This window comes from Nannobrachium achirus (assembly GCF_963921795.1).
Source record: "Nannobrachium achirus genome assembly, chromosome: 7".
Taxonomy (NCBI): Eukaryota; Metazoa; Chordata; class Actinopteri; order Myctophiformes; family Myctophidae; genus Nannobrachium; species Nannobrachium achirus.
The window spans coordinates 61745860-61765528 of record NC_137816.1 but is presented as its reverse complement, the minus strand read 5'-3'; the positions used below and the strand labels follow the sequence as shown (position 1 = coordinate 61765528).

At 43.9% G+C, this 19669-nt stretch overlaps 1 protein-coding gene across 4 annotated transcripts in view; it reads right to left on the bottom strand.

Moving 5' to 3' along the window:
• LOC308289003 (neogenin-like) overlaps positions 1-19669 on the bottom strand; it is a 232735-nt gene that overhangs the window by 92606 nt on the left and 120460 nt on the right. For all 4 annotated transcript variants that reach the window (XM_080730503.1, XM_080730504.1, XM_080730505.1 and 1 more), the window contains exons 3-4: positions 9252-9527; positions 6175-6325 (exon numbers count right to left, since the gene is read on the bottom strand). In XM_080730503.1, coding sequence (XP_080586629.1) covers positions 6175-6325; positions 9252-9527 — 427 coding nt within the window. The remainder of the gene's footprint in view (positions 1-6174; positions 6326-9251; positions 9528-19669) is intronic.

Sequence of the window (19669 nt, the reverse complement as noted above, 5' to 3'; positions counted from 1 at the left end):
AGAGAGAGCGAGACAGGTTCAAGTTTTTTGAGAGTCTCCATGGCAGAAAGTAACCTCAGGCAACGGTGTAATCACTGATGATTACCTCCATAGGAGGATGCCAAGTTTAGCTGAAAGGTCTGTGGCATTTTGCTCAACTGAAGTGTCTTTTTAAAAAAAGGGACGATAAAAATCACTGGCTCACGGTGTGCTTGCTGTACTGAAGGAGCTGTCAGAACTCACAACGCAGCGGATCGCACAACTTTACTGAGCGCCGGGCGATTAAAATCCCATTTGAAACATTTCTCCAGGACTGTTATGGGATATTTTCCATCCCATCATTTTGGTGAGGAGCGATTGGGTAATCCCCTCAAACACACACACACACAGACACCAGAGGTGTAAATTAACAAAGTACATTTACTCAAGTATACTGTAGGCCTACTTATGTACAATGTTGAGTTACTTACTGTAGAATTTCCAATTTTCAGTACTTTTAGTTACTACTACTCCACTACATCTCTGAGGACATTTTTTTACTTTTACTCCACTACAATCATTTGAAAACTTTAGTCACTAATGACTGTAGATTTGGATTATTATTACAAAACATAATATAATAATACAAAAACATTGTGAGCGTGTAGATCTGCTATTTTCAAAAGATTAAAAAACGTGTGAAATGGGACATTCTGCGTAATGAGTAGTTTCTACTTTTGGTACTTTAAGTACGTTTTGATACCAATACTTCTGTACTTTTACTCAAGTACACTTTGAATTCTGGACTTTTACTTGTAACAGAGTATTTCTACATTGCAATATTGATACTTTTAAAACTAACTTAAATTTATGTAAAATATTTGAGTACCTTTTCCACCACTGACAGACAGACAGACAGACAGACAGACAGACAGACAGACAGACAGACAGACAGACACAGAGACACACACACACACACACACACACACACACACACACACACACACACACACACACACACACACACACACACACACACACACACACACACACACACACACACACACACACACACACACACACACACACACACACACACACACACACACACACACACACACACACACACACACACACACACACACACACCTAAGAATGACAGTGAGTGTATTGCTACTAATAAACATGCATGGCTAAGTGGGTGCGAGCCAAACATGGCAGATTAAAGACCATGCTGTACTGTACAAACAAGGTGTTTTATATAATATGGCAGGCTAAGTGGCAATTCACTGAAAGCTGAAACATCCACGCTGTTGTTCACTCACTACAAGGACTTCCCAAGGCCATCAACAGTGTCTGTGTGTGTGTGTGTGTGTGTGTGTGTGTGTGTGTGTGTGTGTGTGTGTGTGTGTGTGTGTGTGTGTGTGTGTGTGTGTGTGTGTGTGTGTGTGTGTGTGTGTGTGCGCGCGCGCGTGCGTAACTTAGACAATAGTCTTGTTACAATCCCAGTACAAACACCCCCCTCCACCCCACACACACGTCATATATGCACGGTTCATACATAAGTAAATATAATTAACACAATCATATTCAAATGAGGGAATGAAGACAAGGAGCAGAGCAGACAGATGGCTTGGAGGTTTTTGAAGGTGGTTGATTTACATGCTCTGTCAATTCCCTGTCGCTCGGTGCCGCCATACATAATTCATCCACTTTATTGACTGCTCGGGAATTATATTAGGTGATAGAGTGATACAAACCCCCCCAAGAACAAAAGCTGACTGTCCTTTTCATGAGTGCAGTCAGTAGGACCAGCAGGTAGAGGAGGGAGAATGTTCAGAGAAACAAGCTCTGGTCCAGCATGCTGTGAATGCAGGATGGCACCAAGCAGAGTCCAAGCAGGGGATTCAAATTCCAACATGTTAACTGAACAGCCTGCCAAGGTCATATTCTGTCAGGATAATGTGCTGAACCAGGATGGCATTGTGTCGGTGCAATCTGGTAATAGGTTTCCAAAGCCTAAGTGACAGTGATGGACACGTCACAGCCATGATCCGACTATAAATGCGCAAAAATCTCTGCACGCGTGTGCGAGTGTATCTGTCCTTGGCGTGTCTTGAGTAGAGAGCCATCCGAATGACCCACGTCAAACTTGGTGCACATAATAGGCTATTTAAGCTTTGGACGGCTACGGCAGATGACAACGGCAACTGGAAATGATCAGCGCTCGATAGATCAACCTGCCGCCGTAGCAGCCGTCTGTACTACGCCAGAAGCTCCCTTTCCACATTGCGCCTAAAACGTCTGCTGTATAGACGCGTCGCCATGGGAACCAAAGCGTTCAGTAAAAGGGGTGGGACCCCGTCGCCGACGGCTGTTTGCTTAGCGATTTGGACCGCAACGGCGATTGCGCCATAGCAGCCGTAGTCCCGCCTCACGTCACGGTAGTAGAAACGGGCTCCCTAAATTCCCTAATATGGCAGAGGAGGCCGTGAGGACCTGAGGGAGTGCAGTGCCCGGTGTCAAGTCGGTCTGAAAGACTATTGTCCATAATCCGCGGTGCCCAATCTGCCCATATACAGTATAGTAGCCTCGAATCCAGACTGGTTCGCTACGTTCGTCTTTTTCTCACTCTCGCCTCTCAGTCTGCATGGGCAGGGTCCCATTTGACTCTATTACGTATGTCTATTACGTAGGCAAGTCAGGAAGTGACTCGAGTTTTACATTGCCCAACACTGGTCCGGCTACATTGAGCCTAGGTGCCCGGACCACTAGCCTCACGTAGCCACTAGCCAGGCTTACTCATCTGCGAAGAGAAAGCCTGGTTACAACCATAGGTGAAACCGCATGAAACGGTGCTACTTCCGCCGGGAGAATTTCACCGGAAGACTGCAACGCATGGCGTAACTTCCGTTAACCGCAGCACTTCCGCCACTTCCGGTGTCTGCAGGTTCATGACATTTACATCGCCTATTGTGGCCAGGGTGTCGGACCACTAGGCCAGCCGCCCGGACCCGTCTACAAATATTTTGACTGACTTAATGAAAGGAAATATGTTTCAAGAACTGATTGAGTTAAACAAATAATAACTATGTGTGTGGTGGCAGGGAATAATTACCGGTATGTATGTGGAGTCTGCAGTATGAAAGGTAGCATCCAACATCCCATCTCAAAACTGGGATGAGATGATTCAACGTTGTTGGATTGGATTTAATTTTGTCCTGAAGGTTTTCTGGGTGAATGTACAAATGGAACCAAATGGACCCGTACGGGTCTATTTGGTTCCATTTGTACACTCTCAGAGTTACAGACCCATAAGGGGACATTTGGAACCCCCTCAAGGACACATCGAGAACCACTGGTGTAGCAGAGTGTTTCCAGTGAGCCAACATGCACAATATCAGCACCCTGACTCTGTTTGACCAGAATGGAACAGAGCCTTTGTTTGTATCATTGGTAACACCTGTGAAGGAAGTACGGAAGGGACCCAATTTCATATTGGCCATTAACGGGATGAACAGCACTTTTTAAAAATCGCACCCAGTGAGAATGAGCAGTTCAGGCTGCTACACAGCACCACTGGGTGGCTGCAGCTGGTGTTGCCGTGCTCGCATATGACAAATCCATGCTCATATATATACATGCACGCCCCCCCAGGCACTTCTCAAAAACGATCAGACATAATTTAGGCTACCGGTTTCAGACTGCAACCAGCTTCTATTTGGGTGACACAGTTTGACAGAAGGGACAGAGGGAATTAGGGAAGAAAGGACCGTCCGGACACGTCAGCTGGTTTACTAGTTATAATCAGCTCCATCAAGGAGTCAACAGTATGTCTTTTCAAAACATTACAGTTGAATTTTTTTTTCATTGACCAGTCCAATCCTGGTCTAAAGCAGTGGTTCTCAACCTTTCAGGAGGTGGCCCCCAAAATACTCATATTTGAACTGGGGACCCCTCACCCTGATAGGCACTTGGAATTATATTAGTTGAGGCATTCAATTTAGTTTGACTCGGTTCCACAGATAGATATTGTGAAAATAGCAGATCTACAAGCTCACAATGCCTCACAATGCGAGGCATTGTGAGCTCGTAGATCGTCTATTTTCAGAATCGTTGCCTCTTTCTTATATTATTTGACAATTTGGCCAATGTTTTAAAAAGGTCCTTAAATTGTCACTTCACTGTCATCTGGGGACCCCCCAAAAATCATGTTGAGAACCATTTTGTCTAAAGCGTCATGTGATTAAGGATAAATTAAGCCTCATAGCCATATTATGCCAGGGTTGATGCATGTCTTCATAAACGTCCTTCTCATGTCTGCAGCTTTGCTGACACTACTTTAAGGACATGTTTGTTCTGTGCTCTCATCCAGAAGACCAATTAGAAACTCCTTGAAGTCGATTTCCCCCTCCTCTTTCTTCCCTCCCTTCTGCCCCCTGCACACAACCCCATCACTAATTGACAGCAGTTTCGTCTTCTCTCCGAGTAACGCCGCCAAGAGAGCGACAGTCATCTCTCAAAAGGCAAAGAAATAGAGCGCTCCGCTTGGTGCCCTTATTAATTGTCAGTGTCCATATTACAGTCCTACGAACCACCGATGTAATGAATTCACCTTTTTGTGTTTTCGGGGTGGGGCGCCAGTGGGGGGCAGGTCACTGCAAAACGGAGGAGGACCTCGCCCATTTGTTAAATGCACATCTTGCTAATTACACACGGAGGCACCCGCGGGGGGAAGCTACACAGACTCTGGGCAGTGTTCTTATAATTAATAATTTAATAACTCCCCGATTAGCCAGCCCCCGCTGACAAGCAGACATACTCGCTGACAATTCCATATGGTGTTAAACACACTTACATTTTTGAGCTATGTTCTTCCTCTGCTGGGGGATTACAGTAGCTTTAGAATCAGACACTAATGGTATTCAGGCTGACACTACACCGGAGCCTTGTGGGTGCCAGGTGATGGCCTCGAATTGAATTCCACTGATGGTGAAGAATTCCATTCTAGGCCTGTAAATTGAGATGAATGGGCTCTATCTATCCAAGCCGGTTGGCGATGACCCCACAAGTTCCCAAGTTACTTACTTGAGGGGACTGCGCTTTGGGTTAGGTAAACAAAGTTCATTCTTAATTGGTGAGAATGAAACTTTCCAACGTCCAACTGTCTCCCAGGGATTTGGACTGCTAGGTCTGAGCTAATGAGAGCCAGAGGACTGAGAGCACAGAGCGGCTATGACACCCTCTCTCTCTCTCTCTGCACTTCATTTGTGAACTTCCACTGAGCTGGCAACCCCCGCAGCCCTCGTCTCCGAGCTGAAGTGGTGGTGTTGGCACGTCCATGGACCGACCCCCCCTAGGGCTCTTGGGGCAGAAGTGGCAGAATGGCATTAACACCTCAGGGAGCAGGCGCCAGCACTTTAAAACATGTTTGCTCTGGAAGGCCACTGGCACTGGCGTTACAAAGGGGAAGCACATTACTGTCTGTCTCGGATGCTTCTCAGGGGCTGGGAATGTGGGACAGCCAGAGAGAAAAATGGTATTCACACAGTCTCACAATAAAACCCTCAATGCTAATTGTACCATAAGAGTGTACAAATGGAACCAAACAGACCTGTAAGGATTTTACCAGTGTACCAGACAGCTTTGGAATAACCGCTGAACGATGATTGCGATAATCGAAACAGGCATTTGGTATCTATGAGCATTAGCACACCAGATGCCATATCGATATGAGCAGAGCTCCTCTAAAACCTTTTTTTGTTGTGTGTGTGTGAAAATATTGTAAAAAAAACAACATTTAATTTCCCTGTAGGATCTGCAGATAACAGTGTCACTACAATGTACAGCAGTTGTTCCCAAACGTTTTAGCTCAAAGGAAAGAAAAGAGAAATTAGATGTTTACCCGGGAGAGAAACTAGTGAAAATATTTTCACTACTTCTACAACTATTTATTTATTTTTTATTAATGTTTTTAATTATTTAGAAAAATCATCGATTTTGTTATTGTAAATTGCTCTGGATTAAGAGCTTCTGCCAAATGCCTAAATTGTAAATTGTAATTATTTATTCATGAAAAAGTTAGAATTTTAATTTTTAATTTTGACATTTACTTGTGAGTTGTGACCCATAATAATGTTTTCCGTGACCCATCCCGAGTCCCGACCCACTGTTTGGGAAACAGTGATGCACAGAAGCCAGTTTTGGTGACCGTACCTCTCCTCCAGGATCTGGTCTCCAAGCATCCAGCGGACAGCAGGGGCGGGGTGGCCAGTGATCACACACGGGAGCAGCGCGCTTGCCCCCGCCTCCTTGGTCACGGCAACGGGCGGCACCAGAAACTCCAACTTCCTCTCGTCTCCCGTTTCTGCAAAGGGAGAAGAAAACAGTCGGGCACAGGGTTGGGACCAGGCACGTGCACACATAGACATCAAAGGGGGCTTGAGCCCCTGCCCTTCTGTAAAAAGTACCCTCTCCAGACCATGAATCCGGTTTTACAAGAAACAATGCCCACTTTCCAGTATGTATGAAGGCATGCATCAAGAGAATTGCCTTGCCCAAACTCTACTGAACTTGAATGCAGCATCTTATGTTGAAAGAATTGCCCTCTCTGTGTAGAAATCCGCCTGCCGTTACGCCACATCTCCAGTATTGACTTGATTATGCTTAGTTCGAACTTCAGGGTGGTTTCCAGCACCGGAAATAGCCGACCTCGCGTTGTGAGCTTGGAGGTCGGCTATTTTCAATATTTTCACCAAAAGGCCCTTTTAGAAATTTCAGCCCCTGCCTCTCTATAACATTCTCTGCACGTCCCTGCTTGGGACTGGGGTGATGCGTTGTGCAGAGCGCGTGTCGTCTGTCTTAAGAAACTAATTCAAAGCAAACCTGACACCGCAGCTGAAATGGCCCGATGACTGACAGTTGAACTGAGTGATCTCTTTAGGGACTCAAATTGTGACTGATTGATGGGTAAGAGTCAGGTTCAGTTTCTTTGACTCTCCACGCATGATGATGCAGTACTTTAGTGAAGTGAGTGAAAAGTATCATTCTCCCTTGACTTCTACTGGAACACGTAAAAAATACACGATCCATAGTCTCTGTTTAAAACTGGGATGGACTTGGAATTTAAACGAAATCGCTCATGGGAACCTCATGAGTTAATTGAGGTTCGACGAGTCGATACATTTCCACTCGAACAAACCTTGAACGAAAACAAATGTATTTCCGTCACAATAACATCTGCCATCACCCAAACAAAATGTGTAAATTCCCCTTTATGGCTTTACGCGCGTGAATTCTGTACACAAACGTGCTATCCTTTCGGGCACTACGGCACATTATCTTAGGGACGTAAAGAAAAATAAGAGGGCGGAGGGCCTCGGTGGGGGTCTTGTTGTATTGCTGATTTATGGCTTGTAATATCTTCTCTCTGCTGGCGGGGGCCTGGTGGTGCTTAACAATTCAGTAAATAAAACGTCTGGAAGGGGGAGATGAGACGCGCTGCCACAGAGGAATTCAGCTCCCCTCTGAGTTACTGCAGCCTTGCTGATAACCCCAATGGGAGTTCTATCTTTCCCCTCAGTCGTTCAACCCCAGTGCTTCTCTTCTCTGGGTCAGGTCAGATGTGTGCACGTGTTCCTGTTAGGAGGAGGTAATGAGATGGGCAGATGGGAACGCCATGTACTTCTACAGTGTAATCAAATGGCGCAATTACCTGTTTTCTCTGTGGGGTTCACAATTATATAGTATGTGGATACAGTTTATTAGGAAAGACAATGCCAAACAGTATACCAGTGGAAGACAATACAGGGAAAAAAAGTAATGAAAGAATAATAATGGGGTTCTGCATGTTACCAACTGATAGCAAATGGAATCACATGAATACAACAATATATCTCATTTACCAGTAAGACTCCCTAAATCGGGAGATAGGCGACCGGCAGGTCGCATACACAAACTTTAGAAGGCAATCGTAGCCAATGAGGGGAAATGGGACAGATCCGTGTTGATGACATGACGTTAGAGATACTGTGTACCACTTTGTGTGATTTTAGGCCAAAGTCTGTAGGAGCAGTGACCAAAAATGTGTTTTGCAATAATCTGCCTCATGGTGGCGCTAGAAGAGGGCCATGAGAGAAATCAGCTGGAGGTTGTGAGTTGCCATCCAAGGAGTATATGCATGTGCAAAGTTTGGCATGGATAGGGGCAACGGTTCCGGAGATATGAGTAGGTCAAAGTGAAGTGATGGACAGACTGACGGAGGGAGGGACAGCCGGTGGAGCTTTGCATAGTAACTTGCGACCTGGCGGTCGCAATTACTGTTGAAGCACAAGCCTGTGCTGAATTAATATATTTCACATGAAATTGCCATAAGACCCAAACTATCTGTATCGTGGCGGCATTGTGTAGTTTTTTACTTTTAATTTAATAGCTAATATACAGGAGTGGAAAAAGAACTCAAATTGTTTAAAAAAGCATCAATACTGCAAAGTAGAAATACTCTTATAAGTAAAATTTGGGAATTCAAAATGTACTTTACCAAAAGTAAAAGTACTCATTATGCAGAATGTTTCAAGTTTCTGCATCTACATTAAGCTTGCGATGCGATGCATTGTGAGCTTGTAGATCAGCTATTTTCATTTACCGGGATGGGACGGAAACTGAAGTAATCTGATTACATTTTAGCTGTGGTGTGTTCAAGGAGCCTTGGAAATAAGGAAAAAATATATAAAAAACCCTGCCACTGGTGATTAATTAATATTGTTTAATAGCTGGTACTCAATGTGTTAAGTAAAGCAGTGGTTTTCAACCTTTTCAGGTCGCAACCCCCAAAATAATCATATTTTAACTGGGGGGACCCACTCTGACGAGCACTAAGAGTTGAGGCATTACATCTTATATAACACGGTTCTATTGTGAAAATAGCAGATCTACATGCTCACAACGTGAGCCGTTGTGAGCATGTAGATCGGCTATATTTCACAATTTTTGGCCAATGTTTAATTTGTCATTTAAGAGGTATTAAAAAGTCCTTGAATTGCCACTTTAGAAATGTGCAGATACCCCCTATACACTTACATGTTATGTTGGTTTGTTTACTGTTGAGTGAGAAAACCATGTTGCACATTAAGTTGATCATCAACCAAAAATTTGGGGACCCCCCTGCGGGTCCTGACCCACAGGTTGAGAACCACTTAAGTACGTGTACTTAGTTACTTTCCACCACACTGCTAATACACAGCTTTTTCATTTCTGCAGTTATGGTAGTTCCAACAAGATTATACAGTATATACCTGGTACGGTTTGAAGCTGAGCCTCCTCACTGGACTTGCTGGGCCCTATGTTCTCCACGAGGCAGCGGTAGAGGCCTGCGTCGGTCTCCGAGGCGTTGCTGACCACCAGGGCGCCGCTGGGCAGCAGGAATATCCTGGCGTCTGTCTCCAGAGGCTGACGCTCCTTCTCCCAGCGGGTGAAGGGCACCAGGTCTGGGTTGACGTCGCACGGCAGCACCTGACTGTCGCCCAGACGCACGGTCGCCGGCGCCGGGGGGTTGCTAAACCTGGGCATGCCTGAAAGAGAAAAGGAGGAGAAGGGTGGGGAATTCCAGAGTCAATGTTCCGCTATTGAGTTAAGCCGTTTTTTATTTATTTTCTTGCTTTGGCAAAAAATGTGTGGGGTAATAATGACCCATTTTAGCTGGGAATGAAGTGTTTACATGCGTCACGTCACACACTTTCAACTGTGGAAATGCATCAGGCAACACTATTTCGGGCAAGAAAAAGGCATGTTTTTATTCTTTTACTTGGTGCAAAACAATTGTACGCTGAAGCATAAATTAGACGCTACAGAATCTAAAATTAGTATGGATATTTCTGGATGGTATCGACACAAGCTACTCCACAAATTATGACATGATGATCTTCCAACTTTGAATGCAGGACAGTGGTCAGTGGCCAATACTAGTCTTTAAAATAAAACATTTAAAAATTAAAAACATTTTGAATTTCATAGTCTAGATTACGTCTTCAGGGTGGCAGAGGCCAACAAGGCAACTGCTCTCACCCCAACTACTAGATATGCAAGTACAAATGCACATACACACCCAATCCGCCCACACACAAACACACAGTGGTGCTGTGCAGCGCAGACACTTATCCCCAATGGAGGACGCTAATTTGCTATGTGGCACAGAGAGACACCACACTAATTATAAAAAAGGACAGATCCACAGGCTGCTTGTGTTTTCTCTCTACCCCGAAACTTTCATCTCAGTGCAAATAATTATTTCCTGCATTTGAAAAACTATTGATCTGGAGTCAACACCGCCAACAGGACACACTCCCAACAATCACAAACAACGGCTTACAATTAAAGAGGAACGCGTGCTTAAACTGCAAATTGGGACACTATGGTTTGTTAATAAGAAAGCAGAGCTGTTACTAAAAGGGAAGGAGGCCCACTTCATCTCGCAGTGAGAAAAGAAACCCTCCATGGTGTGTTATTACCATGGAGAGGCCTCCTGAATGTTTGAGCAGGCTGTGGTCGTCTCCACGGAAATGGGATTTTTTTTGTTTTTTGTGAGAGGATGACAGAAAGAAAAACTAAACAAAAAAATAAAGAGTGGATGAGAAGAAAGTGGAGGGTGGGTGGAGAAGAGGGAAAAGAAAAAGAGAGAACGGGATGAGGGTTGAGAGATGAAAGATGGTGAGAGTTAGAGAATGTGCGTTGCTTACGCACTAGAACTGATAGTCCATACCCAGGAAGTGGAGTTGAAGGCTTGTTGAGTGGTGAGTGGGTTGCCCTGTCCCCCCGAACCCACCCCCACACACACACACACACACACACACACACACACACACACACACACACACACACACACACACACACACACACACACACACACACACACACACACACACACACACACACACACACACACACACACACACACACACACACACACACACACACACACACACACTTCTTCAATTCCGCTCCCAAGAGCTCTGGGGGTAAATCACACTTAAAGATAAGAGCTTCCAGCCGCTAGCTAGAGACACCTCTTCCTGGCCTGGACGGAGACACAGTCCAAACTCAGCACCCTGTCACTATCGCACTGGGAGAAACAGCAGCTTGAACACGCGGCACAAATGTACCATACGTCTGCACTCTGCACCCGTGGTGTTAAAGCCTGTTCCTTCCAACCTCCAAAGAATGTGAGTTCTATTGGCTCTTTGGTCAAACTGCACCACAACTGTAAGACTCGTTTATCTGGAGATATAGGCCTACAGTACATACATTTATACACACGTGTGTGTTTGTGTGTGTACTGTATATCGTTGTCGGGTGGAAACCTTGTATGTCCAAAACCGTTCGAATAGCCGATCTACAAGCAAGGCGTTGTGTGCTTGTAGATCTTCTATTTCCACTAGTCTTGTGCGACAGTCTTGTATGTTGAATGAATCATAGTTAAATGATGAAGCAGGGCTTTACTTTATGAAAAAATCACACCCGTGTGAACTGAGCGGTGGTCCCCCCCCCCCCCCCCCCCCCCCCGTGTGTGTGTGTGTGTGTGTGTGTGTGTGTGTGTGTGTGTGTGTGCGTGTGTGTGTGTGTGTGTGCCTGGTCTGGCCTGGTTTGAACAACAGCGCCCCTCCCTTAACATGTGTGGTCAGAAAAGGTTACTGCAGGCTACAGACAGACAGACAGACAGACAGACAGACAGACACGCACGCAGACAGACAGACAGACAGACCCACACACACGGCCACGTATAGGAGCGTTGTGACCACCGCTCAAAAATGTCCAAATTTGAAACTTAGAGATACGAGGTGTCTGCCCGACAGTGACAATATGCTGCTGTTTGGCAGAAACCCTGCTCTGGCCTTCACGGAGTGTGCGCGCACATTTTCACACCGATCGGTCAAACAGTGCCGGAGATTAGATGTAAACAAATGGACGGACAAGAAAACATACTCTCGGCCACGCCTGGCGGACTCAGGCGGAGACGATAAAAATATAAAATATGATTTACACTCTCTACCTCTAGTATCACATTGCGACCACTTCCTCACTCAGTGTGCAGAACGGCTCTGTTGTTTTCCCTGACAGAGTTCTTTATTCATGCAGCCTCATCTAGCCAGACTGAGTTAATCTGTGTGTGCGTGCGTGCGATTTAAGGTGTATGTTGGTGCATTAGGATTGGATCACGGTACACAATAAAATTCGGAGGGTTTCATTTACCTATCAGAATATACAAAGGTCCATTGGGTTCCATTTGTACACTCACTAGTTCACGCAAGGATAAATCAACACTGATGATTTTACTGTGTGTGTGTGGGGGGCATTAATAGACAGGAAGTGCTGATCGGGGCTAACACTATCGACTCCAATTAATTACAATTCTCCATTTAATCGGCCGCGGGTGCTTCATTTTCCACACCTCTTCCCCGGCGCCATCTATCGAACAGAGGTGCCGCGATGCCAATCTCAACACTTATTACGAGCGTGTGATGAAGCCCTGTGATTGCGGTGTGAAAAACCAATGCAGTCTGATGTGAAGGAAGGCCCATCACTCTCTCTCTGCGTGTTCTGCTCTGTGGGCTTTGTCTTTACAGGTGACAGGAGGCTGAGCTGGCTGGGTCGTAAGAGAGACCCGACTGCAACATTTAGAATCAAAATTTTTCAATGAAAAAAAAAAACGAAATAAAAACTAAGCTATGATGACTAAAACTAAGATTTAATATATTATTGACAATTCGTCAACAAATAAAAACTAGACTAAAATGTTAGGTAAGGACTAGTGGAGAAGAGATCCAGTAGAACTAAAAGACAAGTCATTTCATGTGAGGTTGCGCTCGGGTGTCGAGCTGTGAAAATAGCTAGATCTATCATCTATAAGCTCACAACGGCACAGCGAGCTTGTATGTTGGCGATCTTCAGCATGCAACCAAGTCTAAAATCTGTCATTACTATGCCTGTGGTTTCTAACATGCAATATTCAAAACGGAATGCAAATCTAGAGCCAGGGCTCCCACACATTTTTACCAATGAAATTCCAAAGCTTTTTCAGAATATTTAACACAATTTAGACGACTATATAACAAGAATTCAGTGCAATAAAAAAAGTGCAATTTCCAAAGACAGGCAGTCTAACAAAAATAAAGCACGCTGCGAACGGACGGTGGCACGTCAAAAGGTAAGAAAATCGAGGCAGGGAACCCTCAAAGTCGATTTATGGTGGCTGTACATGAGTTAACAAAATCAATAACCAAAAAACAATGCATAGCTTTTTTTTTCAGAACCTTCCAGGACCCTTGATCAATTCCAACATTTTTCCAGTACTGGAAAAATATGTTTCTAATTTAAAAATATTTCCAGTCATGTCATGACCGTGGGAACACTGTAGAGCAACAGCCCCAACATCATTCTTGCAAGATGAGTATGACTTCAGTGGTAAGCACAACATTCTATGCGTTTGATCATAAACTACAAATGGAAACTAATATCTACCTCAGTTCAAATTGCATGAATATAAAACACGTAACCTGGTTTGCAACACGTGTACTCTGTACAGGTATCAGGCCAGGGAACGGTTGAAGGAGCGGGACATCTTAGCCTCCTCCTCTGACAGTGAACCTGCTCCGGAACATTAGATTCATTGAACGCCACATCAGCTGCAGAGCCTTAGCCTCGCCAGCACAATCTCTAAATGGCATGAATGACAATGAAAGAATGTGTCCATCAGGCGAGAGATGGAGATGGAGATTAGAAGAGCAGAATGAAGCCGCTGAGCTGCGAACAAGGAGAGTGACTGTCCACCGTGCCTGCCCTGCGAGCAAACTGTGTGCACGTGTCTATGCGCATGCCCACATAGACACACTTGGACTCAAATTATTCTTAATTAAAAGCAGGTACTGTATAGAATGACAATAAGCAGCTTAAGGGAACCCGCGGTAGGTTCTAGGTGCCTTCGGATTCAACATAATTCTAATGCTGAATTATGCCTGCCTTTCTCCTTGGATAGACAAAAAAATATAACAGTTTGACTAAATCATGACCATTTAAAGGACCACTGAAATAAGAGATTATGATTTCCCTGGAAGACGAGTGAGAACGTTTATTCTTTTTTCATCCTGGTGTTGCACCGACCCCTCCCTGACGTCTCCCAGCTTCTGCAGTACAAGAATACTCGGACCAGCATTGGTAACAAACAGTGGTGCGGTCAGAGAAGGGCACATGATTACCTAGAGGCTAGAGCAGTGGTTTGAAACCCTTTTCAAATCAAGGTCCATTTTTTATTTGGTACCTGAGCCACGAACCTAGCCTAGTTCCAGACCCTGAATCGCTAGCCACACCCCTTAATGAAGTGAAATGAAATGAAATGAAATGTCAATTCAGGCTGAGTGTCAGGCTACCACGAACCACCATTTTATGAGATTTAGCCTCTCAGACCCAATACCCTTTCACAGATTTATAACAATTCTACTACACTCTTGTAAGTTAAGTAATGCAGATGTTTAACAATATTTTTACTCTTGAGAGTGTAAAGATGAAAAAAGTTACTATGAATATTCAATTCCATTAATTAATTAATCACCCATTTTCATGAGATATACTGTACTAATAGCGTGACACCAAAACATGGTACAGAGAGGGGAACAGAGAGAGAGAGAGAGAGAGAGAGAGAGAGAGAGAGAGGGGACAGAGAATTTAAAAAAAAAGTAAGAAAATGAAATGTGTACGTTGTAGTCACATTATGCATTCGATACCGTAGATATTACAGGGAGGGCGAGTTATTTCATAAAAACAAGAGCCGCCGCTTTCAGAAGCAGCCTCGCTGATTGGACCCGCTCAGTTTTATGCCGCCGGTGCCCATCTGGTCCAGGGGCTTTATTACCGGGTGTGGATGTGGGTAGTTCTAACACATCGGCCTCTCTCCCCCGGTGAGAGTGAGGATGTCCATGTGATACAATCCCTGTAGCTCCCTGTCATCGTGTGAAAAACCCATTTTGTTCCGTCTGGCAGATAGAGGCTCCCTCCATGGACACTGTTGACTGAAAGCAACTTTAACCCATTCAGAACGGGTACACAATTTGTGTTTCATCATTTTATGCTTTAACTATTGAAAAATAGCAGATATACAAGCTCACAGCGCGGCACCGAGTGCCGCGCTGCGAGCTTGTAGATTTTTGAAAAACCTATATTTCTATGTCAGCAATCTGGCCAGCCATCTTCAAAGAAAAGGTCCTTTTCACTCAACTGGAGCTCAGTTAGTCTGTTCTTGAGAGACTACCATCAGTACCATGTCAGTGGTTCTCAAACCTTTTCATGTGAATGACCCCCAAAATGATATATATTTGGCTACGGACCCCCATCTCAAAATATTTAGTTCGCTTTGAAAATACATATATTCAAAGATTTGCACATATTTTCACGACTTTTTCAAAAATAGCAGATCTACAAGCTCGCAGCGCGGCACTCGGTGCCGTGCTGTGAGCTTGTATATCTGCTATTTTTCAATAGTTAAAGCAGTCAATATGCCCAGGCCTAAATGGGTTAAAGTCTTAACACGCAGCTATATAGTTGAAACATCCTCGACCTTCATATAGACACGTTTTGCTCCCCTCGTACTGGTGGTAAAAACAACACCAATAATATTTTATCAAGCGGAAAATTGTCTCTGTCTTACTATTGCACTATAAAATTGAGGAAACTCTTGTCTACATCAAATGTTTTTCCATCAATGAGTAGGCCAATCAATCTGAAATTGCACATGGGCATTGAGCATTGGCATACAGGCAGGGACTGATGTTTTTTCCATTTTCACAAAAGTAAGACGTTTATTAGCATTTCTGCCAAGTCTGCGAGTTGTGGCGCACGCATCCCCAAAGTCTGCATAGTAGTTGGGGCACACAAATCCCTGGGTATGGACTCGTTTCTGAATTATTTATAAACCAGTAATGGGAAACTAAGAATGTAGGTAAATTCCAGGAACAGAACTCATTGCTGTGCATGTAAAACAGACTATTACGGTATTTGTTCCTTTTATTACAGTATTTGGTCCTCGGTTCACATTATGGAATTTAATAAGTAATAAGTAAGGTGTGATATTATTATTATGGACTAATCAAAAAAGGCACTGGTAGCTGATTGGATCATACGTTTCCCACATTATGGTTGCATCTAATGACTTTTTAATAACTTGTTAATCTGGCAATTGCTTTTAGGATTAATCACTCAGTGGGATTCAATTAGAGTCCATTATGTGATGGTATTTAGGTAAAAGTAAAAGAATGTGGGGAAATGCTCATCACAAGCAGATTGAAATTAATAAATGTATGTTTACCCAGTAGGTGTGTCACAATAGACTAATTTCATGATACGCGATACTTGGCTCACGATAATCATAATATGATACAATATTATAGCAATGCCAACCAGGATGCACACAACCCGCCTACCTCCATTTAAATAAATACAAAAAATCCAACATTGACTTTGACTTCCAAGCATCTTCAGTTTGCCAGAAGGAAAACGAGTTGTTCATTGCGACCGTAGGTCGCACTTACTATCAAAACCTGCACAAACTGTGACTGAGTCAGTCAGTCTGTCCGTCTGTCTGTCACACCTCACACGTCACACTATTGCCCTGCTCATATCTCCGCAACCGTTGCCCCGAGCCATGCCAAATTTTGCACACACGCTCCTTGGCTGCCAAACTACAACCTCCAAGGACCCCCGGAGCTCCAGGGACCCCCAGGTCCCTGGGGGACCCCCAGATGTAAAAAATGACCAAATGTGCAAAAATGACCAAATGACCACCCCAACGGGGCTGCTCACGGGGAATTCCCGGGGACCACCGACTCCTGGTGCTCCAGAACGGATGCAAAAGTGGTGGCGCCCCCAGTGGAGGACCCCCTCCACTGCAGCTCACATAAAATGCCGTAACTCGGGCTAGGAGGGTCCGGGAGAGCCGGGGCCGGTACCTATTCGTCCGCCAAGGCAACGCGGACACCCCACCCCTCATTTCTCACATGGCCCTCTTCTAGCGCCACCATGAGGCCGATTTTTAAAACACATTTTTGGACACTGCTCCAACAGTTTTTCCCTAAAATCACGCAAATCGCTACACAGTATGTCTACACTCATCCCATCACCATGAATCTGTCCCATATAGCGCCACCTTCAGGACGATTTTTAAAAACACATTTTTGGACACTGCTCCTACAGATTTTGCCCTAAAATCACGAAAATCACTACACAGCATGTCTACACTCATGTCATCAACATGGATCAGGAAGATTTTGGAAAAACAAATTTTTGCCCTATTTGTGGAGATAAGCGACCTACAGTCGCTTATCTCCCGATTAGGGAGTCTTACTGGTATTAAAATGAAATTAAATTATACAAGACAACAGCATTAGGGACAGAATAAAGCAAGGACTATGAATGAAGAGACATGAAAATGAGGATAGCATGAATGCGAGTCAAACAGAGGAACAGATTGAATATTATTGATGATTAATCTTTGATTAATACATGTAATTAGATTATTGTTCTACCTAATTGACTACCCGTTATTTTATTAATCGCTTCACGCCTTGACCGTAGAATCACAACATTCCCCTATAGTTTACCATCTCTCTCTCATATCCAAACTAAAAACTACAAATATTTAAAAGATGTTCAACATGTGATTGAATCCGAGAGCCTCTGAGTTTAATGGCTTTTTTTCTCTTTTTTTTGTAGTACACTGTAGTACAGCCTTTTATATATAAATCATATTTATATAAACTCAAGTACTTCATATGAAACCCTCACTAGCAAGTGCATTTTCCTCCCTCAACGTATTGCGTATGCCCCGTTTCACCGGCCTGCCACACACATCGACAGAGCAATCGGATTCTTAACGGCTGGATGCGCGATCAATTCCGCAGTGTCAGACGGAGCCAACACCGAGCTCACAGTGCGCCAATAGGACCAATTTGAGTCTCTGAGGCAATAGCTCCATCCCAATATGAGGAGTTAGTTAGTGAAAGTGTGAAGACATTCAATCGATGGCAGCGCTGCATCAGAGATCATACCGCGAGCAGAGAGGGAATAATTATGGTTAAGTGCTCAAAAAGAAGACAATAACATCTACAGTATTAGATATGTGGGCATTGAGCTGTGTAGTCTTAAGCCAATGTTCCAAATGCATTTTCTAACCAATAAAATCCTCCTATGCAATAATTGCTTTGCTTTATTCAATGGCTACCACTAGCTCTTCATTTGGCTCACTTGCAAGTGTCCACTGCAAGAGGTAATTAAATCTCTAATTGAAGACTTCAGTGCTTCAGGGAAGAGCTTGATTTTTTTTTCTCGTGGTTTTCAAATTTCTGCTCTGTTGTGCTGAATAATGTGCAGGCTAACATTCTCAATGTAGGCCTTTCAACAGTGACACGTTGTTCAGTCCTATACAGCAAAGTCATTTCATAACATAAGTCACAATTTCAAAGCACTTTTGAGAGAGTATTGAAAATGAGAGTATGTTTTTCACTTTCAATCTGTCGTTCATAATGACTAAATACTGTAGTGTTTGTACTTCCTGAAGTCTTGCAAAACGACATTTCACCTGTGATTTCATCAAAAGTCCCCTTTGAGTCACCGTAGTCCACTATGGCAGCCAATTTGGGACAAAAAACACTGGAGAGTGATTTATTGCAAAACCCCAACGCTCATGCTCTGCGCTGCGGCGGACTCGGGATGGAGTTATTAACTGTAACACTCATTCTGAGACAATAACATCAGATTAAGGTAAGAAAACGGGTAGTCCGCAATTCTACTTTCATCACCGCCGTCTTAACCTGATGGAGTTAAACCTGCCTGAACGTTTCATATATTATATGCTACTAGTCGTTTCCCATTTAGAATAGAATGATTGTGTGTTCAATGTTTGGAACTGCTGTTGAAATGTGAAGTGAATGCTTTTACAGAGAATATTGCATTGCACCAATTCTCATACAAATTTTAGAACATAAATTGCACTATAAATAGGATGCAATTTTTATAAAGGATGCAATTTTCTTTAAGTGTCTAAGGGGGCACTGGTGGGGAAGATTCTTCAGAGGCTCCTCAGCTTTAGCGTGTGTGTGAGACAGAGAGAGACAGAGAGCATCTCCATAATAAGCCAAAGGGCAGTAAACACCAACAGGCTCTGTGGGCGGTTTAAGGCTCACATTAAACAGAAAAAGGAAGCCAAATCTGCTTCCTACAGCCTACATAAATATCTAGCGTCCATTCTGGGAGACAAATGCTTTGACTTCCGCTCCACTCCGACTCGTCATCAAACATTCATTGCATGTTACGGAAACCCCAAACACTATTTTCCTTACTAAACCAAAGACGGCAGTTCTACCCTACCGGCAAGGTACGAAAAGGATCCCTTCTGACCGGATGTGACCCACTTCTCTGTGAATTTCAATTTAGTGGGGAGGTGAGGCGGTGACGTGCTTAAGTGGCATGTGCATATTGCATGACGTCCACAGGACGATGAATTCTTTATAGCCTAAAGACTCCGTGAGTGAGCTTTTACGCAGTTCAGTATGAATGCAAGATGCAGTCAAAACAAAAGTGGTGACGCATTTAAGTCGCAGACCTTTCATTTCCATATTTAAAGGACAACTTTGTTTTTTTTACAAAAAGGGTTCATGTTTTAGATAGTAATTAA